Source organism: Strix aluco, chromosome 1 (assembly GCF_031877795.1).
Source record: "Strix aluco isolate bStrAlu1 chromosome 1, bStrAlu1.hap1, whole genome shotgun sequence".
Lineage (NCBI taxonomy): Eukaryota > Metazoa > Chordata > Aves > Strigiformes > Strigidae > Strix > Strix aluco.
In genome coordinates this window covers 110949230-110973424 of record NC_133931.1, presented here as the reverse complement: position 1 = coordinate 110973424, position 24195 = coordinate 110949230, and the positions used below count along the sequence as shown (strand labels likewise).

Here is a 24195-nt window from a genome sequence, read left to right as displayed (position 1 = left end):
CTGTCAGGATCAGTCGAGAGGTTTAGAAATGAAGAAGGGGTGTCCTGGAGGCTGCTGGTATCCCATGACCAGGATAACTTGGGAAGAACAGCTTGGAATACAGCTGTTTTCAGGGAAATATCGAGGACTTACTGGTTTCATGGCTCTCTTTATCCCCTTCCCCTTGTAATTCTTAGTTTTAGCAGCTCTTTTTGACCAGTGGTGGCAATTCAAGCCAGGTGACCCATGGGTGAGAACTGGAGAGAAGTGGCTTCAGTTGCTCTTTGCCTGTTTCTTGTTGCATCTGAAAGAAAGGCCTTTAAATTACATGTAGGCTGGTTTTCTTATGCAAAGTTTTTTGATATAGGACATTGAATAATCACCGGATAGATGGGGATTTTCACATACCAAGATCTGGGTTAGATTTCAGCCAGCCGTTACTCCCTAACTGTTTAGATTATGCCTCTTTGGGACTCAATATTTCCCATTTCTTCCAGGCACATCATTTAGGGTGATTTACCCTCTGTTATTTCAGATCTGATGCTGTATCCACTTTGACATTGAAGTGTGCACAGCTGGTCCTGCACAGTCACCCGGGTGCCTCTGGCATCTTCATGCTGTGGACAAAATTGAGTCTTTATATCTCATTTCTACCATCTCAAACTCTCCAGACTCACTCAATTGTTCTTTTTTAAGACAAATAGCCTTAAAAGTAATAGCAAACAAATAAATTTGAATAGCCTTGTGAAGTACAAAGCTGGCTTGCACAAATCTAACCAGCTTTGTACATCTGTTACTGCCCACTCCCATTGAGTCATACCAAGACTTAGTCACCAGCATCCTCAGTCTCACAGTACGACTTACATATCTGTCTCCAAAACACATGCTGCAGTCTAGATGGCATGGGGGAGGGAGAAAAGCAAAGCAAAGAGCAACCTACTCCTAAAAGAATAAAGCAATGTAGCAAGTCTTATTATACTATACTATTACTAGTATATCAAAACAACAAAAACAAAAGGACAGAAATTCCTGTGTATTTCAGTTTTGAATCTTTCCTTGTGCAATAACTGAGTGATTTGATACAAATCCCCAAAGGCTTCTAGATAGGATTGTTCTCAAAAAAAGAAAATTTTCTATTCAATCAGAGCTACCAAGCTATGCCCTCTATTCCACAGAGTTCAAACTGTGGATTCTGCTCACAGGCTATTAGCATATGTAGCGTATTCGCTATTGAGAGTTTTACATAGGCTTGTAATAGGTACGAATCCAAGGTTGATCTAAAAAAAAAATCTGCTGTTGTGCAGACTGAGATGAAAGAAACTGTTCACAGCTAATGTTAATAAAAATCCTGACTTTCTTTGTCCTTGGTAGGATAGATAGTTGAAGTGCTCATAGCTCAGTCACATTAGCAGAGAAGGAGACCCTGTGAGCCCTGTTAAGGTGTGATGCTGGGAGTGCCGCTTTTAGCATTTTTTTGTGAGATCAGGGCTCTTGTCGGCACTCAGCTTAATTTGTCTGTATCTTGTTTTCTTTGTTTATTTTATTAAAGGAGCTGTCTCCCCATATTGAAAAGCTGTCTTAGTAAAGTGTCACCTCCTGCTTGAGTTATGTTGTAAAAAGAAACTGTAATGTCTGGCAGGCATTTCACATCCTTAAATTTGGTGCAGTCCTAGCACATATATAGAACTTAGTGAAGCAGAAAAATAATGTCTCACAGGTGACACCATCAGTAGTCAGGACTGTGTGATGCTACCTACGCTAGGGCTCTGAAGTTGCTTACAGCAGAGGAGCCCAGCCTTCCAGCAGAGATGGGCCATGGGGCTAGCATGAAGCTATTCTGACCTGAGTCACCTCTGAAACATGGCCAAAATGTTGACCATGTTCATGGGGTATAGACCCACCACCATGGGCACAGATTTCACTTGACCATGTTGTTCATGGCCATGCCTTGCGTTTGAAGGGGTGGTTGCAAAAGATGGCAGCAGGGAGCTGTTTGTTAAATATTCTTTTGATACCCAGCCCTGAAATTTTGGATGACTGTTGAGTGGAGCCATAAAAAGGTCCTACTTCTACCCAAAATACCTTGGAAATTGTTCTCTGACCTGTCAGTCACAGCATGCCCCAGATTGCCTTACTGGCTCCTTGGTTTCAGCCATTGAAGAGAAGCTTTATCAGTCTGGCTGCCAAAGTAGCCTTGAAACAAAGCAATAATGAAAAAAGAATCCTGTTTATTCTGTGTTGTTTACTGGATCCAAGGCTTTAGTGGTCTGTTGCTTAAGCTTTCAGCCTCTTCAGCAGAATTGCTGGAAGCCCTCTTCTGACACCAAGGTCTCCACTGCAGCAACGTCCAGACCAGCATGTCTGGGCAAGCCTTTTTGGCAGGAATCCTCCCCAGTAAGGAAAGGAACACTGAAAATTGATGGAAAAGGTGAAAAATGGCTTGGCTAACCAGATCTTGCTCCTGTTGCTATTTGGCTATGCTATGCCAGCCAGTATATTTGCTTTCTGTATCCTAAAATGTGGTTTTCCTTCATGTTCTCCAAAACAGTTCTGAGAAAAGGTTCTTTGCTTTCCCAGGATGTCAAAGAACAAAAATTTTATTCTTCCTTCTTTTCATATAATCCCAAGTATTCTAAGTAAGGGCTGCCAAAGGAAAAAGAGCTGCAATTAGGAAGGATCACCCTCTAGGTGTAGGGGTAACCCAGACAAGAATCCTCTTGGAGTTAGTCTCACCTGGAGGAGAAACTAGTGTGAAGAATCTGTAACCTTCCAGATACTCAGGTTGCCCAGAGAAGCTGTGGCTGCCCCCTCCCTGGCAGTGTTCAAGGCCAGGTTGGATGGGGCTTTGAGCAACCTGGTCTAGTGGAAGGTGTCCCTGCCCATGGCAGGGGGGTTGGAACTAGATGGTCTTGGAGGTCCCTTCCAACCCAAACCATTCTATAATTCATTCTATGATTCTTTATCTGTTTTCCCCCCCGGAGGAAACAGGGAAAGAAGTGGTAGAGAAGGTGAGTGTTCTTGCAGACAGAATTATCCTGACTTATACCCTGCAAAAACTAAAGTAGCAGACAAGCCTTTTAAAAACAATAAAGTCAATTTAGTTGGTTTTTTAGATCTGTTAACCTCCTGTACTACCAATAAGAAAAGTCTGGAAAATCACCTGTTGACTAGCTGTTGTGGAAGATTACCCTCCCCAGAAGGGAGCCTGGCTGGTAGAAAGAGCACCGAGATGTGGCTCTGCTGTGTCACAGCTCTGCTGTCCTCTGGAAAAAGCTTTGATATCCCTGGGGCTGTATCCTTCAGTGAATGTAACAGAAGCTTCCATGACAATCTCTTGTAAATAAGAGTGGATTGAAAACCAAATAAATCTGAAGCTGCTTTGTGGCTGTAAAGTAAATCTAAACTGCTCAAGAGGTCATTTTTTGTAATTGGGGATGGCAGGAGTGATGTCTGGCTATCAGACAGTGCTAAGCAACGTGAAGGACTGACTGAGGAACAGGAGAATGGCAGGAAAGCTAACAAAACTTTTAAAAACAGACTTCTCATACTCTTAATTCCAGGTTAGCAGCACTAGGAGCTGCAATCTCTGATGGCTTTTGTTTCTTACAGGGTTGATCACAGACTGTGGTCTGTACAGAAGTTGTCTATCTGAGGATATAATGCAGGACTGATGGATACAGGGAATGATGCCATTCATTCTTCAGCCAGGGCTCTGCGGTCTCAAATGAGAAGGACTCTTCCTCATACCAAGACGTCACTGTGCACCTTTGATGGAAGTTTTTAAAATACCTCTTCAGAACCATGTGATTTTCCAGGGCCCATATTCCAAGTGCAGTAAAGCAGAGCTGGAGAGCAAGAAAGCTGTCTAAGAACAGTTTCAATCCCAGGTTAATGGCAGAGCGAGCCATCAATGTGTATCTGTTGGCATAAGATCAGAGCAGTCGGATATGTGATAAGGGCTAGGGCTGTGCTGTTGGCCTGTCAAGAGTACTGTGGTGTTTTGCAACACTTTTGGAGCAGTTTTGGTTTTTTTTTTTTGTTTTTTAGAGAGTTGCTGTATCATCAAATGCATTGTCACAAGTGCTTCTGGATGAAGAGGAACACAAGAAAGAAATATATATAGTCTGTATTCTGCAGAGATACATGCAAGGAGAAACTAAGCATCTAATACTTCCTTGCTTAATCAACAGGTTGGAATTGAGAGAGCAGTATTTGCAGCCTGACATTTAATATACATATTTTTTTCCTTCTGTAAATTGATGCCTTCACATATAGAATCCTGTGAAGAAGTGAAAGGTGAAAAAATTGTTAGGTAGCAGCTACAATTACAGACTTTATCACAGGACTAAAAGTACAATTATCCTATTTGAAATGTTCTCCAGCACTGTATTAACAGAGAAAGGTCTCATGCTGTCCAGAGTGGTATAGGTCCAGTTATTTCTGCTTACAAATAGTGATCTCCTGTTCTGCATGTAAAGACAGATGAAGTTAACATACCTGTGTGATATCTGAGAGTTACAAATTAGACTAGTCATCAGCTGGGTTTCATGATACTTTTAGACTTTAGAAATTAATATGTACATGTTTTGGGCAGAAGGTTTCTGCTCAAAAAAACAAGTTATGGTTTTGTTCCTAACTATTTCAGGTTTTCTGAACAGCTTTTTCAACCCTGATTACTAGATATGAGTCCCCTTAAATCCAGTTTCTTCCATCCAGGCTCCAGCCTTCCTAAACAGCAGGTTTTCTCCCTGTGGATTACAACAAGTAGTAATATAGGGATGCTAATATGTGGAGCTCAAAAGAGGTTATTTCGTTGATTTATTCCATGGAAAATGACTTAGCACACATCAGATTCCAGCTTCTGCACTACTGAAGATGGGTAGTGGAAAATGTTGGTAAATCCTTTGGCTAAATTAAAGTAAACACGAGGGGATATATTTTTGTGTAACTTTCCATTAGGCTCTTAAACTTTTTCACAGAGATTCTTCACTTAAATGCTGCAGTAACCTACCTAACGAAGTAGGAATAATTGTAATAATAATTATTAATAGTAAATTATATAAAAATTATTATAATTTATATATAATTTATATAATTTATATAAATTATAATATTCTAAATGCTATTTATAAATAAATATTTTTTATAGGGAGTACATAAATCGTTTAGATCTTAACTAATTACAAGAATAAGCAAATTAATACAGAAGCTTTTCTTTAAGATCCTGCAGTGCCGGGTTCAGCCTCTGTCAAGTCTTGATAACAGTGAAAATCTGAACCAAACAATTTGCCTCTTCTTTTGGTTTTGAGATGTTTCCTTACATTTTTATTTGAAAATGAAGTTGATGTGAAACACAGGCATCACAGCACGGTGATGAGGGTGATGTTATATAGTTAGGTTGGTGCTTTGTTGTTTGAGCCTTTGTAGATGGTTCCTATTGAGTTTGCATAGATAGAGCCGGGAGCATACTAATTTGTCATGAATATTTTGGTTTGTGGCCTAATGATTTGGGGCCAGCTTGGCCAAGCTTGGCTGCTGCTGCTTTTTTTTTTTTTCCTTTCCAACTTGGCATGAATTACTCCCATGTGCTTCAGTTCCAGTAATTCAATATTTTGTTCCTTATTTTTGTTGTTCGTTATGTAACCAGAATATTTTAAAACACTTGTAAGGATTATGCCTGAGTTACACATTTTTGAGCATATTTTGGATTTAGTATGATTACACAATGTGATGTGATTAGACCTGTGGCTGCTTTGAATTCTGAAGGCAAGCAAGCCTTGCAGACTTCCCGGCCGGTGCTAATTTTTAATTAAACTCTATTTAATCTCAAATTAGGTTTATGTTAAATTGCTATTTGTTTATGTTTTGAACTATTTTAAATGGGATGCAGATGTGGTGGTAGAGAAACACTGAATCATTACATGGAAAGGGTGATGCCTTGCATCTGGGAGGTTCTGTGTTGTGGAGCTATTCCTGACATTTAGATCAAGATTTGGGTTCCAAGACTTAGTTCTTCGGCACACAGCATTAGGCAGCTCCATGCTTTTGGTCATAGAATTACTCATTATCTACTTTTCTGATCAAACAGATGCTAAATTTGACACTAACATAATTTCCTTATGCATGTAGAAAGGAGCTCTAAAAGCCCCATGGTTGGAACATTAAGTAGCATAAACAGAACAGACGGCAGGAGGTAGAATATAATTGCAGTTTGTTTTTGTTAGTTAAAGATGAGCATGTGTGCTTTTCTTATGACTTTATTGTCTTTAGTCACACAGAATTGGGTGCTTCTCTCTCATTTGTGCAAGTGAATTGGTTATTTCCTCCCCAAGCACCATGTCTTTGTTTTCTCCTTCTTTGTTATATATGTTCCATATTTTTCAGAACATTGACATATTCTCTTTCAAGTTTTGTTTATTCCCATAAATACTCTTTAAACTAAGATTATACACCCCACTAAAGGCAAGATAAGCCATTTGCTGAGCAAGTGGCTGTATTTAAACTGTAATTTCCTATGGATTTTTCTGTGGGATTTAGGTACCTCCCCTTGAAAGTTTTAGCACAAGACTTTTGACTTCGGCTGTGCAGGTGCTTTTTCATGGTGATGTGCAAGCACTGCTAAGGGCTCCCTATTCATTTGTTACTTACATCTGCAACTGGTTTCACAGCTAAGGAGAACGATCAGAGCCCATGTTATTGCTTACCAGCAATTGCTATGGGTAAAGCAGTGGGCACTTCGGAAATAAAACCATGGGCTACAATCATGGGGTGCTCTGATGAAAGGAAGAAGACATTAATATTGGACACCAATTTTTCTTCTCTGTCCTGACAGGATCTCAGCTCATTTGCCATGCCATTCTTGGACGGTGACGTGGAGAGCACAGACAAAAATGCTTCTCGCAAGGTAGGATATTTCCAGAGCTTCACCTTCACTGTAGTGGTTGAGTCCCTTGGTGGTAAACACAGTTTATTAGGCTTAAAAAAACCTGGGGTTTTAATCTTTCCTGCTGTAACATTAACCTGTTGAGAGTGATGCACTAAGGCAAATATAGTGACTTTTGCAGAACTTACCATGAGGGTGCAGTATAACCTGTAAATGATGCTAACCTCTGGTGGTATTGTTTTAAATACTGCAAATGCTTGTAACACTGCTGTAATTCAATGAAGTGATATTGTGTAACAGTATTCTCAGGAATATAGTTAGCTAACAAAATTTGGGGTGTTGCTACAGAAATACAGTGCCCAAATAGGTGTCTGTAGCTGTTGGTATGTTTTCCTGGAATTGCCTCCTTATGGTTGCTCTCTGGATATGGAGGTTTTAACTGTTTGGTGTCCTTGATCTATCTGTCCTTGGCACTGGCAAAATGAGCTGCCTTCATTTGCTGAAGCCATAACAATAGGGTCTTCCTGTAAATAGGGTGGAAAGGTTCCTCCTTGATGTGGGATTAACTCAAGGTTATCCTTCTGGAGGCATTGCTATGATTTGTCTTTCTGATGGCCTGCTATTAAATTCAAGCAATACATTCACAGAGTCTGCTTGCTTTAAAATGATCAGGTGAGCATATTCAATGGATGACATTAGGGATGCTTATACAGCGCCTACACAGTCTCCAAAGCAATAAAAATTGTGGGTGGGATCTGTCATCTTCAGGTCCTGGCCTCATCATTTTCACAAAGTGTTGAAGTACAAGCTGGTCTGCTAAATGTAAGCCTCCTACCAGCCGAGTCATGGGCTTGGTGAAGAGAGGTACTCCTCTGAACAGCAGATAACCCCAAAAGCTGATCTATAGCTACACAGCAGACCAGTTTGACTTGTCACAGTATTTACAAGGCTATGGACCTCCATGAAGATTAAACCTGCTACAAGCCATTTGTCAAAGGGTCTGCAGTTACAGTTCAAGGCAGGTGAAGCAGTAAATATCTCCTTAGTGAAGCTAATCTGCATCTAGAACAATAACTTAGCTCTGTTGACAGCATGAGTTTCTATTCCTTTGCACCTCTCAGCAAAGGACAGTTGTTTAAAAAATTTCTGCAATCCATCAGCAATTGAATATGTTTATAACAATGGCCTTGTTCTTTTCTGCACTGGACCTTTTGAGAATGATGTAGGAGTCACTGACGCAGAGGAGCTCTTGTAGATGCCAGGGAAGCTAAAATATACAGTGTTACCAAAAGGTGCTTGTTTGAAGGGTTTGAATAAAGTGAACAGCGTGATGTTTTTGGAAAGGGTTGTCATGCTGGAAGAAGGATGGTGTTTCTAGCTGAAACTTGATTTTTCCATTTATCACCTCCTTTTCCCAAAGAAAGGTGAGAAAGCTGCATGAATCTCAGTCATAAAAAAAAAAAACAACCAAAAACTAATCTCACTCATGTGTAGTATGACATGATATCATTTAATGACTTCCACTTTACCGTTTATGAATCCCCTGTTTTTCTTCTTACTGGTCTTGGGAACTCTTTTGATGAGTACTTGTCTTGGGAGAACTGGAAGAACATTTCAGTAGTTGCCCCTTTTTGCAGATACAGTAAATGCTGTTTTTTGCCTGACTTGGATCAAGTTCTGCTTATGGAAGTGCAATTAACTTTGAAATAACCATGCAACTGGGGCTCAACATCTGAAATTGCATCTTTAACTGACCTTTTTGATTGAGTGTGTAAGACCCAGTTTTTTCTAACATTATACTTGAAGCTCTGTTCAAAACACGCAACAAAGTGATAAGAAATGAGCTGGCAGTGCCCAACTTCTGATGAGAAACAAATCTAATAAAATCCATTGCCACCCATCACATCCTATATATCGTTTTCCTCAATGTGAAGGATGGGATCTTTGCCCCTAGTGAACGATGAGTAGCATCAGACTGCAGTATTTATTTAATTCTAACTAAAAGTTTGCCAGTCCCTACTGGTGCTGCATAAAGAAGTCCCCAAGTTACTCTTCACTTTCAAGTGAGATGTTTTTTCTTTGTTCCAGTTTGAAATCACAGTATGGTGTGTAACTTTTGTATATCAAAAGTCAGTATTCCATCAGTGGTGTGGCCTTTCCATTCATCAGTCATGCTGGAGACAGGCGATTGATTAAGGATGTCTCTCTGCACTTAACTCTTCTGTTGCTGGGGCTACAGATCAAGGTAGAGAAGAGTAGTTCACAACCCATCTTTCCAATCTGCCATTAGTTTAATTCTTCCGTGAAAGGCTTTTAGAAACTGAATTAACATTCTTCACAGAGATCCTCAGCACTTTACTATGCAAGTGTCTCTCGATCATTATTCTGTGACAACAATCCTCATTACACAGCTAGGAAAATCATGTGCAGAATTATTTGTTCAGGTTCAGATACATAGGAATTTTTTGGCAGCATTGGGAGTGTGACACACATTTCCCGAAGTTTAGCTTTAATCACTTCTCATTAACATGGTTACTATTATAAATGGTGCATTCTTCTTTCTTTTATGACCGATGGCAGAAAGAGCATAGGGGTATATTTCACTTTCCTCTGTTGAAGATGGAGAATATAATACTGTGAGGACTCTTGTGTAGAAGTTTTTGGTGTGGTGTGATGGAGGAAGGTAGCTCTTGTGCCTGTGGCAGGTATTCTGGCCCTTCTTATTGCCTGACAAAATGTCTTAATGCTTGCGCTGGTAGCTTTGTCTAAAACAACTGGTATTTCTGATTGTCCCAAAGCTAGGACTCTCCAGAAGTGGCTTGAATCCTTGTTGCAGAGGAACCTTGGAGGATCATTAAAGCAGTATAGACAAGGACAACCGGGAGCTCAGAAGCAATTAGATTTACTTCATTTCCTCAGTCTGGGAAAAGAAGGTGGAGGAGGGGCAGTTTAGAGGCCTGGAAAATCATGAGTGATGTGGAGCATCATTCAGAAAATAATTCTGGTACAGTGTGGCAGGGCAGCAGTCAGGGATGAGTACCCTTCTGCACCCAAATGGCTCTATCAATTTTAGAGGTCTTAACACTTTGAATGTTTATAGATCTTTCATTTTAAATGTAGGTTAAAGGATAAGGTGTGGAAATTATAGGAAACCGATAGCCATCGCTTTCAGCTGAAAGCCCAGGATTGTGAATGATTAGAGAGAAGAAAATGGCACAGGAAGAAAATTGTCCATGGGGAGGCAGCTAGCAAGTTATAGATGGAGAAGGGAGGAGGAGGAAGAAGAGAAGTTTGAAGAATAATATTGATCCATTCATTTATGGAAATAATGGAATTTTCATTAAAATACAGAAGAAAGCTTGGAAAAGAAGTGTGCATTGAAAATTCTTTTCTCTACATGGGGAAAAAGCTGGTGAGGTGTTTATCTTAGATGACAATGGTGACTCTGTCCTATTAATGACTTAAGTGTATTTAAAGCAAAAGATGCTAAGGCTAAACATCTTAAAATGAAATCCAAACAACTCTCATAAAACACCCTTAAATGAATTGACAGACCTTTCTCTGGCTAGTGCTGATTTTGAATAAATCTTGGAGCAGAGATGAAGTTCCAAAAGACTGCAAAAAAAGCAATTACTGTGTTAATATTTACAATGTTTATAATTAGGATAATTTACAGGTTTGTCAGTCTAACATTAGTCCTGGGCAAAACAATGACATATCTAATATTGGATAGTTAATGATGCTATTATAATAGACTCATTTGGATTGGAATTAATGATAAGCAGTTCTTATTGAACAAATGTGAGGTTTTAAATGAATTATAAATCTGTTTGGAAAATGTCATAGTGTCGATGTCATGTATATTAAAAAGTAGCACAAGATATTTTGATTTAAGAAACTGTAATGATACTGGATAAACACGGAGCCTATTAAATGAATCAAAACCTGGCTGATAAAATAAATTGAGACTCATCAGTGGAAATTTTTGTTTCTAGGCAGACAAAACATTCTGTTGCTATACTATATCATACTTTATCGAAAGAAATACAGACTCATTACTGATAAAATTTGTAGTTCATACAAAAATGAGGGGGAAGAGTGGTAAATTCTGAGCAGGAATGTCTCCAATGCAGAATGACCTGAATCACTTAAAACACATTTTGCAAACAAACAGCTCATCTCAATTTGGCCAAATTGTGATTGGTTACACCTAGGAGCAAATAATGCAGACTTTAGTGTTTGGGAAATCTGTCACAAAGCCTTGATTAGACTTTGAGAATAGCTATAGGTTATCAGCTGTACGTGGATTCTGAATGTGACATGGTGGTTAAAGGATTAGTTTGTTTTTTGGATGTACGAACAAAGGAATAGGTTGAAAAGTAGAAGTTTTGTTATGACTGAATTTGGCACTGACTCACAGCTCTGCTACCGGTAATGCAAGAAAGTGTTGATGAACTAGGATCAGACAACATCTGAGGAGTGACTCCAATATTAAAGGACACTGAGGAGTGCTTTGTTCTGCTCCTGGTCCCAGCATTGTTTTTGTTTTGTCCGGTGACTCATGGGAACTGCATGAGCAGCCCCTGGAACAGGGAGGAGAAACAAAAAAAATGCCATTTTTAGCCCCCCCTTCACTAGGTAATAAATCTCCTTTTGGTTTATTTTTTCCCAGTCTTTTATTTATCCATTTCTTTATGAGCAGAGAGGATGGGGAGCGTGTCGTGGATGGTGCTGCAGCCTTGGCATGGGGCACCTGCAGTGAATGCAGTGAGCCTCAGGGCAAGACCATGTAGGACAACCACTACACTGTCATGTGCATCGCTCCTTCCCATCCATTGCTTTAAAATAAATCCAGTTAAGGGTTAGGAAGTGGATGGGGAGCCAGCCCTGCTTTCACCTTTCCTCAAGCCTGCTTCTGCCTTTGAGCAGCCCCGCTCGCTGCTGGAAACCTTACTCAGCCATCTGTACAGCAATGCAGAGCTCTCCAAGCCTGCCAGACCAGCCAGCCGCATCCCATTGTATTTTAATTTGGGAAAGTGTCATTGTACTTTAGTTTTGGGAAGTGACATCTCTGATCCCGTAAAATACGTTGTCATCTCAATTGTTACTGCTCATGCGGAAACAAGGGAACTAGCGGTGGTGAATGTGACCACATGGTGCCTGGGAGAGTAAGTCCTTCATTACCTTTCAGTCTAATGAAGTCAGCTCTTGTGTTTCTGTGAGCTCTTTTGTTCCAGCAGAATGAGAGAATCATCCAATTAACTTTATCAAAGGCCTTTTTTATTGAGATTCAGTGGAAGGGCGGGAAACAAGTACAGACATCTATCTGGTGTATCGTCTCTAATTGTGTTTATTGTCCCTGTCAAGGATGGTGGGAGGGGGGGAGTCCTTTTCTGTTACTTGCCTTTCAAAAAAATTTTTAAGTGAAGAGGCAAAATAAAGGTCAAATAACTCACTGTTGTAAAAGCGAACAGAACTCAAATGGTCCATAAATGTCCTAACTGTTCGGAGTTGGAGAAAAAAGAACAGTGCTCAGGAGCATTTAGTAACTTTCACTTAAATTCAGAAGCATTTTGAAAGGCTGTTTAGCTTGAGCCCATTCATATTTCAGACAGATTATTTTTTCAGCCTGTTCTGAAAAATTAATCTAAATTCAACAGAAACTGAACAAGAGCCAGAGGTTTTTCAGGGCGGGCATCCTGTGTGGAAGGCTGTGTGCTCAAGAAAGGACCTGTTCCTGGAGCACCCTGGCAGAGGAGCAGAGGAGAGGGCTGTGAAGAGGTGCTGTGACAGGGACATGGACAGTGCCTGGGTTTCCCTGGCTCCAACACAGCCTCTGGCTCTGCGTAGTCAGGGCTTTCTCAGCAGAGCTCGTTCATTTTTCTGGGCACGTTGCTTTGGCAGGATACTTCCCTGCAGTTAAGTGATCCTTAAATTCTAGGCTGGGAGCAGAAATGGCTTCTTAGAGAGGACTTTATTTGGTAAAATGGAGGGATCAAATTTTCAATACAAAGCATGGGAAAGAAAACAACAATGTTGGGAAAATTTCTGCCCATGAGTGAGAAGAGACAGGACTGAAATGGTTGGTGTGTGGAGGACAAGAGACTAGTTCGTGGTGAAGTATGAATAGTTTGGTCTCTTAGCACATTGTGTTGGGGATTATCATATGGTAGTGATTAAATGTAATGCACTTTAATGTTTCTTGTAAAAGAAGATGAAGAATTGAGAGTCAGGTAAGAAAATAGATGAGGGGAAAGTTGGCAGAGTGGTATTGAAAGGATGACTGTTGGGTGGAGGGACAGAACTGGTGGGGTTTCCCCAAGCTCAGTCCTGGGACTGGTCTTTGCTAGTAAGGCTGAGATGAAAAACAGAAGCATACTGACCAAATTTGTTGATCATGCTGAGAGAGGTGGTTTTTTCATCATAGGGAAGGACCTTATACAGGAAGACCTGCATGACCTTCAGGATGGATAATTCTTAACAGCACTCCTGAACAAGGTTGTTCACTTGGGATTTGTCAACAGGAGCAATAAATAAAAGAGGTCAGGGAGTGTACTTTTGGCCCAGAGATGAAGGGCTTGGGCACAGTCCTGTTGCAGAGCCAAACTCTTGCACCCACTAGAGCAGGGTGGCCACATACAACCCGGGACTGTCCCTGGCTTGTGCTCTCTCTAAGCCAAGGCAGCACCTGAGGAGTTCTTATGGCAGAGACTAAATCCTCATCAGATGGTGAGTGAGCGGGGAAGCGGTATGGACAACTGCTCAATGGTTTGAGCCTCTGTCCAGCTGTTTCATTCACTGGTAGGGGGTGGTCTGGGACTGGTAGTAGTTCACATTGGGAATTTGTTGTCTAGGAGTTTGTCTGTTGAAAATGAAGTTGTGGGTCTGCTGGTGCATCACAGGATGACTCTGAGCCATTAACATGCGTAGCTAGGAGAAAGGAAGAAAAGATGAGGAAGAGAGAAAGATTCCCTTATCCAGGTGAAATGACAGGGACATCTTTCAGGATGCTATTTCTTGTGTTGAAATCTTCCAGAGCTGCTGTGCTTGGGGCAGGTGCCACACTATCACTTTACGTTTCATTCAAAAAATTGGATGTTAAGTCTACTAGATGCCAAGCACTGTAAGACATGTCTCATTTTGTTGCTTTATTTTCAACAGTGGCTAGTTCTGGATATATTTTAGAAACCTGCCTAAAATCATTTGGTGTATACAACAGAGCAAAGTCTCTCCCTGGTGCCCAGCTGAGGATCCTTTTATGCTCCGAAGCATAAAGACTGGTAGTGTCTTACAGCATTTTAGGATATATTTACTCAGTGCGATGTAAGGTAACTGGTTTAGCCTTGAACAAGCGGAGACAGTTGCTAGAAACAGCCCGTCTGATGTATCAGGGGGCTCTGCTTGGTTGCTTAACCTCACCAGGGAGCACATTGCTGTAGGCTGAGGGTAGGTTTGAACTGGCACTGTTACTGAGCTGCTGATTTAGTCTTACCCACTGCACTGTTCTCTGCAGACATACAGTCAGGAGCTGACATTTGTCTCCGACATAACCACTTGTAAGGTTTAAAGAGTCCAAGGTTAGGCACAGAGTTCAAAGATCCTGTATATGCACTGCACAAAGCCAACACAGGGAATGTTTTGTTGGTGTTGGTTTGTGTTTTTAATTAGGTGATACTCTTCACACTTAGAGGAATTTTTCAGCTTGTTTGATTAGACCTTATTTGTGCATTGATTTGTATTGTACTTGCATTGTATGTTTGGATTCCTTATCTCCAAAAGGCCAATTATCCAGTCAGGGTCAAACAAGCCATATCACCACGTGCATTTATTAGGTATGTTTCATATTTCTGCCCATTCTCACTTTACTGCTTTTCCTGGACCAGCACAAACTGATGTACAAGGGTTATTAATGTAGGAAACCAGGGTGCGATACTTTTGCCGCTACAGCTCAGCTGGGCGAATAGTTATCTTTCCAAAGCACATGTGGGAGTTTTGTGCCCACCTGCCTGTCATAGCTTCAGTAAGTGAGTCCAAAAAGCATGAAGAACAGGCTGATGATCCATCTAGCTGTGTAACCTGCCTCTAGCACCACTGCCAGAGTCGTCACACCAAGTCTGCGTAGGATGGTGGGGTTTATTCCACAGCAGAGATTCTTCCACATTCCCAGCTGAAACATGAAAATTAACATTGCCTTGTGACTCTTGTATATGCTGTGATAACTGTTGTTGCTGCTGATTTTACTCACAGAAGCACCTAATCATCTTTTAAAACTCGCGATCTGTTAACCTCAAATAATCTTCTAAGAAAGCAATCCTGTTGTAATTCCCAAAGCAAAATCACAGGTATTTATCTGCTTTGATGGTGGGTGTAACCTGTGTATAATTAACATGTGGAGCGGCTGGGGAAGAATTCGATGTAGTAATTTCCTTTAATTTAGTAGCATGCACATGTGTATTTAGCAGCGTGCCCCTGGTGCTCAGACAGTTAGCTAATTCATCTGCCTGGCGTGATGGAGAGAAAGCAACTGGTTGTGATTGCAATAAATAAAAACATTCCACCGCTTCTGCTCAGAATTTGAGAACAATTTGCTTTTGTGTTTGACTTGCGCATACAAGGGAATACTGATGTTTTTGACAAATTGTTGCTTTACATTTTACATTACTAGAATTGCTTTAGCATGTGAGGACATGATAGTCTTTTAAAAGTGTCTCCTATTGGTGTGTTGTTATAACCAAACAATCATGCAGCAAAGATAACATGAAATATTAAGGGTAGCACCAGAATGACGTCCTTCTCTTAGCTTTACAAATGTCATGGTTCATCACTTTAGGAAAAATTATAATGAAATTACCATCCTGGAAGCAGTCTTAAATTACAATAGTAGTGGCAGATTTGTATTATGATTAAAGTGAACTTGAAGATGTTCTTACTCTCCACTTTCAGGCAGTATATTTGGCAACAGACAGTTTTAAATTGCAATGCAAAAGGAGGTGGCGTTGCACTACTTGATTGTTTCCTGGGCTGTATAGTTGTGAACAGAGCAACATAAAAGTAGTCTCAGATGATTTACAGATGATATTTGAGTAAAGTTAATGAGTTTTTTTGAAAAAGCTATCACTTTGGGACTATTTTACCCATGACAAAAGCGCAATTTGTTTATTAATTTACTTATAGTGTGGTTATTATTCCAGGTCTCAGTTGAGGGATTGTACCCTATTATTCTTGATAAATACTCACCGGGAGACCATCTGTGTGCCAGAGGACTTTGAGTGGGAATAAAGGAGATATGGTCCTCATGGTGGAATAGATGTGTAATATGAAATGAGTTTTCAAGATTGCACACAGAATCCACGGGAGGCAAACCTGAGGCTCAGGCCACTGCATTAAGCATGAAACACTACTTTTTTCTTCTCTTATGGATACTGTCAAGAGTCTGTTGCTGCTTTTGGTACCCATTACTTCAGTTAGAATTGATTTATCTTTTCCGAAAATGTCCCTTTGATGGCAACTGCTCCCCTAATTCATCTGCAAAAGGACAGGTATATTTTTGAGATATTTTTGTCCATGCTGTCAAAAATAAGTGTGCAGGTGTAAAAAGCTGCTGTGTCTCTTCCCAGACATCTCCGTGCTGTGCAGAGGAGCACAGAGCAGAATTCATCAGCTGTCCAGGGCTGTGCTGACGCATCTCCATGCCTCTCCTAGTGACCCATGCTATTTGTGTCCATCTCCCAGACCAAATGTCACTTGCCTTTTAGCTTAGAAACTTTTCCAAATGAGGGACCACGCTCTCTGCAGGCCCTTCTACAATTCCCACAGAGCAGAACCCATTCCAGCTCTGTCCCATCCCAAGTGAAAAGAGGACCTGGTCCAAAGTGTATGTGCAGGAGACAGAAAAGATTACAAGAAGTGGGATCCTATGTTATGGAGGGAGCAGCTATTTGGCTATTGTGCTGCTTGTACATATTTCTACAAGTGTTTTGGAGCTGTGGCTAAACATTATTTTGAAAGGAAGTTAATTGCATATGTGTTTTAAACTCAGCTGACCATTTTTATCTGGATTCATATTCACAAGCCCTTCACTGACCCAAAGGAGGGCATACATACCTATGAGGCTTTCTTTCATCTCCTCTTTTGTCTAAGTCATCCTAATAAAAGATGCTATTTTTCCTTACAATGACTCCCATGGCAACAACGCCCATACATAACTAGACTGACACACCTTGGGTGGCATCTTCGCAGGTAGAAGTTGCTGTCTGCTCCATACCTCCTGTTTTGTGTTGTGTGACTGCCTGAGGAGCAGGCATGCAAAGGGCTGGAAACTCAGTGGCACACTGTGCCCATGGGCACATACATCGTGGCCTTTGCTTATGCATCCCCTGGAGACCTAAAACCCACTGCTGCCTTTTGCCAGGAACAGAGCCCTTCATTCATAAGAAACACCCCCAGCTAAGAAAACAGCCTCATACCCACAGAAGTACTTTGTGCATCCAGAAGGAAACAGACTCTACGTATAACCCAGGCACAGGCAAATCCCACAGAGGTTTTGGGTCAGCTTCTGTTAATTGTATGTGGGGAGAATGTAATCTTTGCTCCTTTTTTTTTCTGTTTGCTTTTCTGGATTTTTATTGCCCCTCGCTGTGCGAGCCCACACACTGCAGTGCTGTGTTGTGCATAGATATTCAGGCTAGCTGGAAAGCCAGCACAGGTCCCAAAAGAGATACAGCTGTTCGAAAGGTCATACCCAAGCTTGGGGACAGGGTAATTAGCGGGAATGTCATCACTCTAAAATGGTTCCTCTATTTTTGGGACTGGAGTTGCAATCCCACAGTTGTGGCTGTGGCCAGCATTGTAGAGGCCTCTCAGGCGCTTGGGAACTTGGGCACTGTGCTGTGTCATATTGTGCGATGGAGATGTAAGTACTGTAGATAGGTGCTTAAATTCAGGAGGAAGACTTTGGGGCGCTGTATTTCCTTAATAGCAATCATTCATAGCTTTAAATAAATTCATTGACAGTCATCTTCCAGTTGTCCAGGGAAGGAAGAGAGATGTGTGGCAAATAAAAGCAGTAAAGAAAATCCTGCTTTATATATGTGATAATAAAATGTATGCACGCATGTTGTAATTTTTTTGTGAAACTCAGGGAATCTTTAAGAACAAGGGGCAGCATGAAGCCTGTCAGTGGAGGCAGGTGCTGGGGAAGGTGAGGTCTGGCTAATCCACCACCCAAATAAACAGTAGTTGACTGTGTTAAGACAAATTCAGAGATCCTGATGGCCCAAGCTGACCTGAATTAATGGTGATTTTCTTCCTTTTTCTCTCCTCCTTAGGTGGAAGAAAGCTACTCTGCTGGCAGTCCCTCAAAAGGCCTTTTCTCAAAAGGGCTTCAGAACCGACCATCCAGCCCCGTTTCTGCCCCTGTGAGATCCAAACATAGCCCCGGGTCACCCAAAACAGTGTTCCCCTTCCCCTACCAGGAGTCTCCCCCACGCTCCCCACGCCGAATGAGCTTCAGTGGGATCTTCAGGTCCTCCTCCAAAGAGTCCTCCCCCAATTCTAACCCGTCTACCTCTCCTGGGGGCATCAAGTTTTTCTCCAGATCAAGAAAAAGTAAGAAATTGCTCATGTTATTTCAGGAAGATACACGGTACCTCTGGGCTTGGCCCATTCTTTACCTGCGGTAGTGAAGTAAGTGCAGATGAGGCATGTGCTAATTGTTCATTATCGCTTTCACTGACCATGTGTTTTGGGTTTCTGACATGCTGGCCATCAGGATATGACCTCTGCAGGGCCGTGGACACCTATGCAGGGCTGAGGAGGGAAATCATGCTTTAAAGCTTTGCTTAGAAATCCTGCACCCACCTTAATGGGAGTTTTCTGGGTGGTTTCACTGAGGTTGGTTGAACATCAGCTCCAGGACTTGAGAATAGCTGGAGATATTCATGGGATTTGTGGTGGAGGTTGGCACAGAAAAGACATCATCTCGGGAGCTAAGGGAGACTCGCTTCTGTAGACTCCATAGAGAATTTCAGCTGGTTTTTTAATTGATATTTCTTTGTCCTATTGTAGGAGGTGAAAGAGGCCTTTGCTGGATAGAAGTAAATGATGTGTTTCCAATCAAATGACCATTAAGGGAGTGTTTGAGCTCCTCTGCCAGAGTATGAAAGGCATCATAGACCTCTATGGTTCAGAGCACTTGCCTGCTTTATATCAGGCAGGCAGAAATTTTACCTCTTCAGCAGCCTGTGAGCTAACACACCATTAAGACTCAGAACTGAGCAGGATTGAGAACAGGCTTCGATTTTAAAACTTTCTTGCTGAATAAAGGTTCCCAGTGCTGGTCTACAAACCAAACCTGGTGTACCCAAGGGGTTAGTGCCTGTAGGAAGGGAAGAGAGTTACAGGGGAAAGAGAGGGATAATATCTTGTCACTGAGGGTGCTGGATTGTGAGACCACAGTGAGTTTTCCTTCTGTGAACAGAAGAAATAACTCAATGATAAACTGTTGGCAAATCTTCTGTGACAACGTAGGTACAAGATTAGTGATGCATATACCTACATTTGGCTGTATGTTTCCTGCAACGTACTGATAGCTTTCAGTGACTTTTAAATAGTATAGAGGACCTTCTTGGTTTTCTTCATCAGAATTTCCCTTAAAAATGTTGATTTTAATCAGAACAAGTGATTTCATAGTGACTTTTGTGCACAAGAGCACAGCTATACAAACCCATGTAGGATTTTTCTTTACGGTTATCAGAAGCTCTGCTTCAGCTTAATTGAAATGGCTTCTTTTCCAGTCCTTGTTTCTCTCTAAAACACCTTCAGGAAACTGAAAGTAGGAGTCTGTTTCTGAAGGACTCCAAGTAGACTCCAAGCACCATTTCTATTCAAGGACATTTGTTCTTCTTTGCTTGAAGTTCAAATATGTTTTTATGCTCCCCCCTTTTTTGAGCCTCACAATAATTGAAGTCCATTTAAGTTATTTTTGCTAGTCCACATAGGTTTAAATATGGCATAGACAATATGCTGCTGACGTGAGTATGCAGAGAAGGGCTTGCTGCTATATGAATAACATCAATATACAATGCATAGCAAAGCCATCGTGTGACTTTTTAATCAAGTTATCCAAGCAAACAGCACTATTTAAGTCCTAGCTAGGTACAACAGAATACTAAATAAAGGAATCTTTCAGTAGTCAGCAAAATCCTTTTGATAAGGTCACATCACTGTCGCAGGAACAGGCTTGGAACAGGGCCATGCTATATTTGAGCTAACAGAAGATACCCATGACCCTGCTGCTCCAGAGAGGGTTGCAGGAATTGTGCTGGGCTTGTGTGTTCATGGTCTTTTGTTTTTCAGGCAGGAGTGACAGCCTCTTGGAAGAGGCACAATGATTAAAATTGGTGTTTAAATTGATAACTCTTCCCGTTCTGCAGCTTTTTGCAAAACAGAACATTTCTCACCATGTGCTTTCACATCTTTTAGCTCTCTTACAGAGAGACTCATGCAGATACATACCATTCACTACCATGTTAGAGTAGATTTTATTCAGAATGTGATAAACAGGGGTTGGTAATGAATTACACTCTTAGGGTTTACTGAATTTAATTAAATTTTATTGAATGTTATTTAACAAAACCTTTTCAGGACTTCAGGAAATGTATGGGTTACCATTTCTGTTGTATTTGCTTTTCACAAGCAAAACTTTTGCATTCTGCTACTTCGCAAATAAAGAATAACCCTATGTATTACAAAACAAAAAGGTAATTGGTTACGTCCCACTCAGAACAAAGCCTCTGTGGCTTGAACAGCATTTCCTGAATGACAAGACTTCTCAGACACTCCTCAGACCAGATATCTCAGACCTTTGCACAGATGCAGTGCTGAAGAGCCCTGAGAAAAGCTAAACCAGCACATGGCTTTGCATTTCTGAAGGTACATAAATGCTTCACTGCTCAAAATTGTCACGGCCTATGCAATAAAAATCCCATTTTCTCAAGCTGCTTGGGATACCTGTGTTAAAATGGGACTTAGGTTGCTTTACCAGTTCTGAAACTGTGAGTGCATTGAAATCAGATGGACTTGCCACGCTTGCCTGCCTTTACAGCCCAGCTGGTGCTGGGTTAATAGTATTAAAAATGAAAATTAATACTAATTTGCTGAGTTGCACTAGGAAGAGCATCACCAGCAGGTCAAGGGAAGTCATCCTCCCCATCTGCTCAGAGATGTGTGAGACACATCTGCAGTGCTTGGTCCAGTTCTGGACTTCCCAGTACAAGAGAGACAGGGACATACTGGTCCAGCAAAGGGCCACTATGTTAGTCAGGGACTGGGGCACGTGGTGTATAAGGAAGAAGAAGAAGAAGGAGGAGAAGACCTTTTTGCTGTCCTCATCTACCTAACAGGGTTATGGAGAAGGCAGTGCTGGGCATCTCAAGTATGCCCAGTGAAAGGGTAGGAGGCATCGAGAGAAACTCCAGGCAGGTGTAAGAAAAACATTCTTGATGGGGGTGATATGACATCAGAGCAGGGGTCCATAGGGGCTGTGAAATTGCTGCCCTTGCAGATTTTAATAAATTGACTGGATAAGGCTCTGAGCACCTCACCTTAAAGCTTAGCAGGAGTTGGACCAGAGCCCTCCAGAGGCCCCTCCCAGCCACAGCTCTTCTGGGAAGCTGTGCACTGGAGCCTTCCCTTTGGGTTTATAGCAAATCTGTATTTTATCCAGGCAATCTGCAATTTAAAAAAAAAAAAAAAAAAGCAGCAGATAAAAGTTCACAGGGGCTTGGGGGGCTTTTTGTCCCCAACTGTATCTGAAATGAGTCTGTGCTGCACTCCTTTCCCTATTATGGAGCAGTATGTGGGGGAAGTATATGCAGTCTTTGTTTTAAATATCATACCCCATCTTCCCTCAACTTCCTTCTCCCACACATTGTTCAAAACACAGACTAACCTGTTACTCCGCATATTCCTTGTTTTTCTTGGAAGCAACTTCTTCCTAGGTTGTTTTCATTTTAAAGGCTATGTGTGGTATTCACAGCACTTTCTTTCCCATGTAGTTGCTCTTTTCCCAGCTGTTATTTTGCCTTTTGAATATATGCAGTTTAGGAAAGGCATTAGTGGCTAGGGTAGGACGATATTAAAACAGAAAGTGATTTGCAGACATGAGGCTTAAAATATTTTCTACTTAAGTTAAAGCTTTTGCTCATCTTTAATATTGTATCACTTGTTTTGGCAATAGTCAAAAGCTCATCTTTGTGTCTTTTCCCTTTGGTTCAGCATCTGGTCATAACCCCACATCTCTGATCTGACAAAAGATTTGCCTTGAAAGAAAAAATACCTTCCCACAACGTGTACTTGGCTGCCAGCCACTTGAAGGTATTTTGTAAGTACAGCTTCAAAACAGTAAACTGCTGGTTGGGGCTTTATATCCAGTGTGCCACTTTAGAAAAGGCAACAAATCCATCTCAGGCCCCTCTGGAAGAGGCTCTGTGGGGACCTTTTTGGGTGAGGCATGTGCTTGGCCACTGGTGCAACCCCTTCGGTTTGGGAAGTTCACCGCAGAAAAATCCACAACAACTCTTTGCGTGCTGGGTTTCTGCACAAGTGCTTTGAAATTTAATTCTTGGCTTTTTAATTTCTTTTTGTCTGAGAATTTCTTTGCAACAGTACTGTTAGACTGACAATTGAAAAATGAATATGGATTTGGGATGAATTAAGCTTGGCTTTGAGGTGGTGCAGATGACTTGCTAATGCTGCTCCTCCACACTATGAAGCTTGGTAGATGCAGTCCCACCCAGTGCTGCCCACCTGACACCTCCCAAAGCCAGGCACCTTCTGCAAGTGAAGACTTGGCTCTATGAGATGTAGAGCTCAGTACCTGGGTTTTACCCAGTGTGGGCACATGAGCAGCTGTGAAACATTGAGCAATTACATTTGAATTGGATAGGAAGAAATGAGTAAATTGAAGTGACCTGTAGCTAGCAGGAGGCTTCTACAGAGCTGACACCGAATTCCTAGATGTTTTTCAGGGACAACAGGAACAAAGGATGAGTGAAGAGGTGCAAGTTGAAGTTTGAGGTGCTGTGAAATGTGACTTCAAAATTGGTATTGTGGAACTGCTTCCCAGCTTGTCTTAGGTTTGCTCTAAACTGCATGAATTGCTGTCATGAAGAACAACTTGGGACCTGATGCTCTAAGACATTATTGAGTCTTGGCTGTGATGGGAGTGCATTTCTCTTGTGTACCAGTTTGCATAAGCAAGTATAATGCTAAGAGAAAAAAGCAGCACAAATTTACTCCCACAAAAGCAAACTGAGGTGATCCAAAGTAAACACAGGAGGATGACCTGCACTGGGGAAATGCACAATTCAGATTACACTTTTCTTGCAGGAGCTCTCCCTTCAGAGCAAATACATATACAAATAAATGAGGAAAGCTTTATTTTACTGGGTGGAAGTTAGGGAGCTACCCCTGCAGATAGGCTAAAATCAAGTACCCTGAATATTTTATTAAAAGTAGATGGTTGAGTGAAATTTAAGTCATTAAAAAGTAGCTTTTTCCATGGGGCTGAATGCCCCCTTGAAAGGACAACAGGGCATTTTCCAGTCCTGCTTCCCCTTCCAAAACCATCAGTTCAAGTAGCAGCAATACTCATGACACATTGATGGTGCTGCCAGTTTTAATAGCAAAAGGAAATCAATTAAAAGGTTTCCATTGACCTAGAGCTTTGGGCTGTGGTGGATGGGATCAAAAGATAAATTTAGCTCAGAATTAAAGGTTGTTTACAGAACTGTGAATCGAAAATTACACAGCTTTCAAACACCTTGAAGCTGGTGGTCAGATTGGAATGACAGTGGATTTGCACTATATTTGAGGAAAAAGGTTTTTGATATAAAGTTTTAATATTCTGTCTTCTCTTAGTAATTTTTCTCCTTCTGAAATTCAATACTATTAACTGTGGTGCCTAAAATAATCTATAAGGAGGGCTCCTAGTGCTCCAATAATAAAGGACCAGATAGTTTTTTTTTTTTCAGAAGACTGCAGGATGCAATACAGAAAGGTTGTCATATATTTTACTCATTCTAATAATTTATTTTCTTGGTGAACATATTGTGGTTAGACTATGCTGTCTGTAAGAAAAGCTTATGTCTGTACTAAGTTTTACCCGTAGATGGAGCAAGTAGCTCTCATTTGCAATAGCCCAGGGAAGAAACGGGAAAAACCCTGCAGGGTTTCACGTTGCGACATTCAGCTCTGCTCCCTTGAAGGCTTCCTGAGTGTGGCTGATGTGTGCTAAAACTTTTCTTCAAGCTTTAAACCGAAACTCATTTCCC

At 41.2% G+C, this 24195-nt stretch overlaps 1 protein-coding gene across 3 annotated transcripts in view; it reads left to right on the top strand.

The window, feature by feature from the left end:
• Positions 1-24195, top strand: part of PRKAG2 (protein kinase AMP-activated non-catalytic subunit gamma 2) — a 223368-nt gene that overhangs the window by 61306 nt on the left and 137867 nt on the right. For all 3 annotated transcript variants that reach the window (XM_074831161.1, XM_074831170.1, XM_074831179.1), the window contains exons 2-3: positions 6812-6883; positions 18190-18469. In XM_074831161.1, the coding sequence (XP_074687262.1) occupies positions 6812-6883; positions 18190-18469 (352 nt within the window). The remainder of the gene's footprint in view (positions 1-6811; positions 6884-18189; positions 18470-24195) is intronic.